A 9,263-nucleotide genomic window follows, 5' to 3' on the forward strand; every position below is an offset into this window, starting at 1 on the left:
AAATTACGTCCCGTTTTGGTACCCGTATCCGATACCCGTTCCGGGTACCCGTCCCGTTTTCATCCCTAGTGGATTCAAACCCCACTTCTTGCACCGTTTTTAATATTTTATGCTAAGTTGATTTGGAAAAAATGTAGGAACTTTTTTTTGTAAAAAATGACGTGGGACGACCGTTGAAACTGGTGTTTTAAGTATAGTAGATAGTAGAGATATTGTTAATCTGGAAGCAATAATTGCACCCAAATAATATTTAACAAATGACCAGGATTAATTTTTTTTTCTTATGATTGTGACTCAAATTCGAGCACTTATTTCAAACTAGACATATACCTTCATCTAATAATGTAGCTTCGTCGCTAACCGGTAATATAAGACAAACATAGGTTAAACTTTTAAATGAACGGTTTTATCTAAGCACATGGGTTAAATCTGATTTCTCACAAAAACCGCTTAAACACAAAAGCACGATTTTTATAATTAATCATGATACATTTCTAACTGCTTCTGGAGTTCTTCAGCCATGGAGTTGCCCGGATCCAGATGTCCTCACCACCCACCACCCACAGGGCACAAGGCCACCACTCACCAGATACCGAAGCCGTAGCAAAGCAAACTAGCAAATCAAGGCAAGTCTGGAACGGCCCCACCGATCCGACCCAAAGCCCAAATCGGATTCCCCTCGTTTCTCATCACGCCACCGTTTACCCGCCGCCGCACTGGCAGCGGCGATGGCGTCGTCGTCGTCGCGGCCCCTGCTCTGCCGCCTCGCGGAACTGGCCAGCGGCCGCGTCCGCGCCAACTACCGCATGCTCTCATCCGCCTTTTCATCCACTGCCTCCACCGAGAGGGTTTCGCAGTCGCCGGCGGAGCCCGAGGCGGTGCTCATGACGGAAGGTTGCGTCCGGGTACGTATATCCTCCTCCTACCTACTAGTAGATCGTTCCAGCTCATTTTCCAAATCTGTAGGCTATTGTAGTTTTTTCTATTTCAGTTAGGATTAAATTTATTGTAGCAATCGGTTGGTTTCGTCCTCCTAGTAGACTCTAGCCATCTATGCAGTATATGTAGATTTTTTTTTTGTGCTAGCTTCAATTAGTTTCGATTGGGTAAGCTAGAAAAATTTAAGGTTTATAGTTTTATACTTCTGAAGCTCCGACATAAAAATGTTTTGGGTCATGCTGAACTGTACATCCTAGAAACATGATGCATGTTGTGAAACTGAAATAAATTGGTGATGGTATATTATGACGAAATGAGTTGTGGATTGCTAAATTTGGACTTCCATTTATATGAGGAACTTTCTGACAAATTAGGAGCATTGCTTGGTGCCAAGCTGACTTAGGACATGCTGTTTGTATACTAGGAAGCAAACTGCCATACACGTTCCTTTCATACCGCCCCTTTCATGCTTGTTTATGTTGCACTCAGCTATTCAACACTTGCAGAGATTAAAAGAATTACATGCTAAAGAACCATCCTCTGAAGGTAAGATGCTGCGCTTAAGCGTTGAAGCTGGTGGATGTTCTGGGTTTCAATATTCTTTCGCTCTTGATGACAAGAAAAACTCAGATGATAGGTGAGGCGTTTATTTTGATTAGTTTTCTAGATTCTCTTCATCGTGGAGACAATGAATTTGTTGTGCATTTAGTGTGACCTGCAGTTTTCCTTACCCTTTTCCTCAATATTTGTATAATTTACTTGTAGGGTTTTTGAGACTGATGGTGTTAAATTGGTCGTGGATGACATCTCATATGACTTTGTAAAAGGTGCCACTGTGGATTATGAGGAGGAACTTATACGTTCAGCGTTCGTGGTTAGTTTGATCTTTGGCTTTCATTTCTTTAGTTGGAATGTTTTATCAAGGGTATATTAATTCATATGTTTTCCTGCATTCTAGGCTACGTTCAGCGTTCATGGTTAGTTTGAACTTTGGCTTTCATTTATTTAGCTGGAATGTTTTATCAAGGGTATCTTAGTTCATATGTTTTTCTGCATACTAGGGTAAGTAAATCATAATATGTTTAGTCATAAAGGTTCTTCCTTAGTTGGCATGGCGTTTCCTTGCGTTGTGCAACTTGGCATCCAGTCAGCCAGAGTTTAATGCCAAGGGCCTCCCCTATCTTTTCTGACATATAGGTGATACATGGGGTACAATTTTAGTTTTGACTAGTCAATTTTGCCATTGCTGGCCCTCACTGTCTCAACCTCCCACCATTCACCAGTCAATTTTGCTGCCTCCTGCTCTATTTCCTATTCCCATTTTTCCTGAGGATGGACCTCCATTGTTCAAAAAGCGTAAATAAATATTATAATTACGGTATTACACTCCAAAGAGATATAGTTGTCTTAAACTGTTTATCACATAAAAACATCAACGTCGAACTCCCACAGGAAGATGACTGGTGTAACGATAGCTTCAAAACTCTTTAAAACCTCCATCAAACTCATTTTTTATAAGCTTCTGATCAACAATGTAGGCAGAGGTGAGTATATTTATCGTTGGTACTCAGCAAGTGGGTGAATATGCAAGGTTAGTAAGGAAAGGATAAAGTTTATACGGTTAGGATTTTAGTTGGTCATATTTTATTAGCAAGCACCTGCTTACTAGGTGTAAGTATATACATCTCACTTAAGCATAAAAAACCTTAAAACAACATATATCTTATAACCAAAGAACACAATTTATTTCCATCTTCAAGTTCAATTATCATGTGATGGTCCAGACTGCTTTTAACCATGACCACGACTGGTCTATCAGTTTGACACTATGTAAAGGTTGTATACTTTTACCATAAGTCGCGTATCCCCTCTAGCTGAGGTTTGCAAAGCCTTAAACACTTCCGAGGTGAATGTCTAGGGATCCACTATAAGGTTTTCACAGAATTCACTTAATACGAAACAACCTGCTGATATGTTTCAGGTCAATGCGGTGCACAATCCTGGGTGCAGCACCTTAGTCAAGCGTACCACCCAAAAGAACCAAGTCATACCCCCCATCACTGCCACTCCTCATGACCTTTTCAGGAAAGGTTGTTAAGCACTAAGCTCATTAAGTTAATTGCCAAAGTCAGAGCCATAATAACGCTCAAAGTTGTACTGTTTTCCTGGGTAGTTCTCCATGTTCCAATTAACATGTATGATCTTGTTATATCAACAACATAACATAAACTTAAGAACAACATTTTTGATGAGAACCAACATAAAGCTAAGTTATAGCAACTAGCATGTCTACTTGTTTAAAAACATTATCTAGGTTAACAAGGGAATGGTTGGAAAAGCTAGGTGCATCTAATAGGACCCATCAAATTATGCAATATAACATAAATATAAAATTTATTATCATGCTATGTTACTAGGTTGAAATAGAATATGCAAGGAGAGAATTCCACTTGCCTTCCTCACAAAACTTTTAGGATTCTTCAAACCGATCCTGAACTTTGGATAATGGATCAACCTCTATACGATACACAAATAATAAAGAACCAACACCAACCATTATTCATACAACAAATCACTATAAACAAGATCACAATGGAAACATGATGGAAAGATCATTTGTTTAACAAACACCAAAAACAAATGTTACAAACAAAAAGGTACTCTTTTTTTTTGAAAAAGAGGTTGGTCTATACTTCATAAAAAATAGGGTAAACTTAAACACATTTTAATTATAAACATACCAATTTGTTTTTGGAAAAATCATATTATGTAGAACATCTTTGTGCGATTGAATAAAGGATTAGAAAATATTATTAACACATATTAATTATGAAAACATAAAATATAAGCCTAATCCAATTTTTATGTAAAAGGATAAATAAATAAATAAATAACCTTCTTAATTTTTGGTTAGGAAAACACATGGCCTACATTTTCTTTTTAAGTTTTATATAGAAACTATATCCCAAAACAAATATATAAACCATTATTTTAATTAGATTTTGGAAATATAAAAATTGGTAAAAAAAGTTGTGCCAAAACGTTTAACATGTTTAAACAAAGTTAACAAAACAAGAATAAATATATTTGGACTTAAAATAAACATTTTATAACAAAAATGGCTCTGCAAGGACCTATATTTTTAATTAAATATAGACTGTAGGGGTTAGAATTGAAGAAACAGGGGCTTGGCACACTATTTCCATAGAAACAGAGGGTTGTGCAAATCTCATAGGGCTGGATGGCAGGCGAGAAAACTCAAAAGTACAGGGGTCAAAACGTAAAGAAAAGGACCTATTTGTAAGGCTTTTTGAATTGTGAAAGAGAGCACATAAATAAAACAAAACACAGGGGGTTTTCTGCAATATTGTCATCATCAACCTGTCGACGAGGGCGGTGCTGAGCTCCAACGGTGTTGTAATCTTCATGGCGGCGTAGAACAACATCGAGGAGGTAGGAAATCGAAGTAGGGAGCTTCGGGGAACTCGTGGACGTCATCGGTGTCAATGGAGAGGTTCCGAGGGGCATTGGCCACGAGTGACGGTGGCGGTGATGGGCAGCGCACGTGGGCAGGGAGTAGGACAACACGGGAGCAGGATGGAAGCACGTGGAGGTAAGCAGGGGCTCGGGCAGGTTTTATAGGGGTAAAGTGGCAACGAGAGGGACATCAATGGAGCCATAATTGCTTGCCGGTGTTAATCATGTGGGAGGGGAGGAGGCGGCGGCGTGAGTGGGAGAAACGAGCGCGGTAGTGCTATGTTGCGTCGTGAGAGCAGGTACTAGTGCGGGCAGCTGAGCGGACGCAGGAGAGGAGAAGGTTCGCATGCGTGCGAGCGCAGGCGAGGCGGTGGCGTGGGCGCGAGCGAGTGGCGTGGGGGAGATGACACACTTGGTAGGTGGGGCCCACCTATTAGCGACAACGAGCAGTGTGGGCCAGGAGCGCGACCGGGCTGGACCGAGCAGGCCGAAAAGTGCAGGCGCAAGTTTTCTTTCTTTTTTTATAAACCAAAAGTGTGTGTGTGTGTGTGTATATATATATATTAAGAATCAGATAAAATTCAGGAATTTTACTAACATAATAAAATACATGTTTTGCATAATAAATTATTTTGGCAACTTATTATTATTTTAGGAAAAATGGTTTCCACATAAAAATTAATTCCATGAATTTGAATTTGCAAATCAAACCAAACAAAATATATGCTCTAACATTAATGCGTCAAACACTTGACAAAATTTTATCTATTCAAGAATTATTCAATCTGTTGATATCTCCATTTTCTTTTCTCAACTACGCATGAGAGCTGCGTGTCATTTCATTTCATTAAGTAAGAAATAGGGGATACAAAGGGAGAGGGGTAACACCCACTCGGCCACTCCCAACACAATAGTCTTTACAGATTCGTTGGATCACAATGAAACTTGACCCTGCCCTAGAGCTGCTACTCATGGATTAGAATCTGGAGTCCGCGACTGCAGGGGCTCCTCATGGAGTGCTGAAGCTCCAGCCACACACCAGAGGCTGCTGGAATTGGACACAACCTCCATAATAGCCTGGATACACGACCTTGCAGCATCGAACACACAAGCATTCCTGTGTTTCCGTAACTCCCAAGCATCAGCGGAATTCTACAAAATATTCAAGATTGTGCTAAGCTGTGGGGTTTGGCTGGAGCAAAAGCTCTTAAAAGGCTCTGGCCTTAATCTAGGCTTTAGTTCCCCTGTACTTCGAGGTTTGGTTTTTGGTGTTTTAGCTCAGTTTTTTTAGTTTCTGCTGCCATTCATTTTGGCGGCTTGTACTTGGTCTATTTTAGAGCTTTCTATTCTTAATATAGTGATACACAATTCTCCTGCGTATTCGAGAAGAAAAATAACTCCCAAGCGACCAAGATGATCAACAAATTGAGACAATGAGACCTTTCTTAAACTCCTTTGAAACTCTCTTTGACAGTCCGGCTCCACCAACCGGAGAAACTATTAGTGTCAGGTAGGGGGGCAGCAGCCTGACAGACCAACCCTATGCAAAACTGATGCCCAGACCTGTCTAGAGAACATACATGAAACTAGGATGTGCTGAATTGTTTCTTCAGCTTGATCACATAACGGGCATGCGTCAGGATGCGGCAGTCCATTTTCATTAATTGAAAACATAAACATTTTCCTTTCTTTTGGAAACTAATAAATTAAATTGGGTTGCTTTTAGGTGATAGATTTGTTAGGATGATTAAATTAAGTTGTCAAATTATTCTATGGGTTTTTAGACTGGGATTGTGTCAGCGGGCTATATAGAAATGCCCTCTGTATCCTCATTGAAACCAAGCAATGAAGATTGAAGAATCAGTTTAAGCCTTTCAAATCTATAATCTAGTCCCTGTCCTAGCAGTTGACTCCACCTGGCTGTCTTCCTGGTGGTGGTTCACAACAGAGGCATACCATACTGCAACCTATACAGTTAAACACATTTTTTTGACTGTGTGTTTAAGACAGACTTAAAGGATGAAGACTTGGTTATTTCCTCTGTACAAAAATGGCTACATTCTGTTGTGTATTGTTTGGTTCATTGTGATGGTGGCTTTCCTGGTCCTCCTAGGTAGCTTCTACTTGAAAATAATGTAATTGAACTATATTTTAAATGCCTATTGGCAGAGCCTTATTTTTATCCTTGAAGTTCTGTATGGCTGGTTCAATCACATTTGAGCCGGCTGCAAGAATTTGGAAAAGTTGGGCGCTCCCATGGTGTAAAGCTCTTCATATGGCTGGCTTCTCTGAATCGTTGCTGGACAGCGGATAGATTAAGTAGACGAGGTCTTGAACATACTGTAAGGTGTCCCCTTTGTGACTAGCAGGAGGAAACAGCCCAACATATCCTTGTGACTTGTGTGTTTGCTAGGGACACTTGGTGGCAGGCCTTGAACAAGGTGGGGTTGCATCACTTGACTCCAGGATTGACAGCATCAATATTTCAGGATTGGTGGAAAGAAGCTGAGTGTCAGGTGCAAAAAATCAGAAAAGTGGTTTCGATTCTATGGTGATTCTTGTGCATGGTGGCTCTGGAAACATAGAAATTTATGTGTGTTTGATGGAGCATCCCCCAACATCAGCACCATCATGCAACATATTCAGGAGGATGTCACCCTGTGGAGCTTGGCAGGAGCTAAAGATCTCAGGAGGTTGTGGCCTTAGGCCTTTGGTGGGGCTGGGTTTTTTTTGCTTCTGTGTTTCTGTTTTCGTTTTTCTCTTTCTTTTTTTTCTGGTTTTTTTCTTTCTGTTATTGTCTTGGCCTTTATTTGACGCCTTGTTTTGGGTCTATTTTAGACCTTTTTCTCCTTTCTTCTTAATATATAAGATGCTTCGAGAAAAATGAATGAGATGTTTTATCTATTAGGCTTTAGGTGCCGTTTGGTTCACGTAATGTAACGTAAATGGCAACGGTAATGAGTCATACTTGATTACCAGAGGTAACAAGTTTGAATAGGACGGTATTAGTTTTTAGTGTGGTATCTGATTATGGTTGAATTTAAACAATAACGTTATCGGTTACCATTCACGTTAGAAATATGTGAACCAAACAACACCCCCCAGCACACATGTTTAATGTAGGTATACTTATTACTTTAAAAGCTGAACTTTTTTTGGTACGTTCACATGATCGCATGAATTTTTCTGGGCAGTGGATGGGTTATGGTCTATGGAGTGGGTTTAGGGTATTGGGCTACTACTGTTTTTGTTAGTTTCATGCAATCATGCTACACAACTATCTTGGCTGTTGAACTCAACTTGAGAACTTTATTCTTGAGGTCTGTTGTGATTTATACCTGCCTTTACGAGATGTGCAGGTTTCAACAAATCCTAGTGCTGTTGGGGGCTGCAGCTGCAAGAGTTCTTTCATGGTGAAATAGCTTCAATTACCTTGAAGAGATCAATAATTGGAAATAGCATTCTGTAGCGAATCATACGCTTTGGATCTGAGTGTACAATTGTTATTTTTTGGTAGTTCTGAAGACGTTTCTTTTTTAGTTTTGTTACTGTTGGAAACATCATCACAAACTGTCTGGTTCAATCTGTACCCCTCTAACTTGTGATAGTTGTGATATGATGACAAGTTTATGTACATAATCTTGTAGCTATTAACAGTTGACTTTATGTTGCTCCTTATAAAATTGCAAAATAAGACGAACAGTATTTTTGTATTGATATGACTGAATATACTGAAAATGTTTTTAGTATTAATCTTCACTAGTTCTCTCCATGTAATAATGTATTTCCACATGTTTGATTGTGAAAATGTAATGATAATGCTACCAAACCACCATCTCCATATCTCTGCATTCTTGTCTATTCATATGACTAATAGCGTGTTTGGTTTAAGTAATGAGCTAGTTCATCTTCTCACTTTCTTATTTGATTTGTGGAATAAAATGAGTTGATCCATCACCATTCCTCATAGGTTAATAATTAGTAATAATATGAAAAATAAGTTTATTTTACCAAATTTATGGAATAGGCTCGTGATACACCACCTTATTTAGAATGGATTGATTCTCTAAACCAAACATCCCATAAGTGCGTTTTTGTTCAGTCTTTTGGTAGTGTGTGATGTCGAGGATGACATATAATTACGTCATGTTTGTAAGTAAAATATTTTTATGGTTTCTAGAAAATATCATGGTTTATAGAAATATCAAAGTATTTTATACCATGAGATATTTGCTTGTACTTCTAGAAACTATGTTTTCAAAACTTTCTAGATACCATTTGGAGAATTGAAAAGTTCACTTTAATCCAAATTTTTTATGGCACAACTAGCTTTTATCTAAATATCATGGCTTACAATGTTGAGATAGTATTCTTATAACTAATTAAAATTATGGTATTACTATAACAATTGTAAAGTATACTATTGTAAAACCATGATCTTAAAAAACATTGTTATCAAACAGGCCCTTAATCCTTTTGAAGGTTTTGGTCCTATTAATTCATATGTGGCCATTATATTGCACACTATCATTTCAATAATGTTGATCTTGTGGATTGCAAGAAAAAGTTGAGCATAAGTCGCCACCTTCAGTTTGACTTCTTGAAATAGTACCTTTGTTCCATGACTTTCTTTCCAATATGTTCCTATTATCTTTTTTGTTTTCTTCTAGTGCATACATCCCTCGCTTATTCATTACTCCTACTCTGAAGATAATACTAGGATAACACCCCCTACTCTCCTTTTCTTTTTTAGGCCTTGTTCAATTATTCTTGATTTCAAAGGGTTTGGAGGGGTATTTTCGCTTATAGGGTGTTTAATGCCCCTCAATTTCTCACTTATCAAGGCA

The 9,263-nt window shown here is 38.7% G+C and overlaps 1 protein-coding gene across 6 annotated transcripts; it reads left to right on the forward strand.

Annotated features, from left to right (window-relative positions):
- The first annotated feature begins 383 nt into the window (after positions 1-383).
- On the forward strand, positions 384-8,175 carry LOC100282014 (protein aq_1857). 6 transcript variants are annotated; one of them, XR_004857588.1, is made up of 5 exons: positions 384-905; positions 1,446-1,576; positions 1,705-1,813; positions 6,830-7,109; positions 7,776-8,133. XR_004857588.1 is itself a non-coding variant. In XM_020551543.3 (5 exons), exons 1-5 carry the CDS (start codon positions 729-731, stop codon positions 7,836-7,838), a joined length of 507 nt encoding a protein of 168 aa, XP_020407132.1. In that variant the 5' UTR covers positions 384-728; the 3' UTR covers positions 7,839-8,169. The 6 variants fall into 6 exon arrangements, 4 of the variants coding, with proteins under 4 accessions (XP_020407132.1, XP_020407131.1, XP_020407133.1 ...); XR_004857589.1 differs by having other exon boundaries at positions 6,906-7,109; XM_020551543.3 differs by having other exon boundaries at positions 6,906-6,932; positions 7,776-8,169.
- The last annotated feature ends 1,088 nt before the right edge of the window (positions 8,176-9,263 follow it).

The sequence above is a fragment of the Zea mays genome, chromosome 4 (assembly GCF_902167145.1).
Source record: "Zea mays cultivar B73 chromosome 4, Zm-B73-REFERENCE-NAM-5.0, whole genome shotgun sequence".
NCBI classification, from domain to species: Eukaryota; Viridiplantae; Streptophyta; class Magnoliopsida; order Poales; family Poaceae; genus Zea; species Zea mays.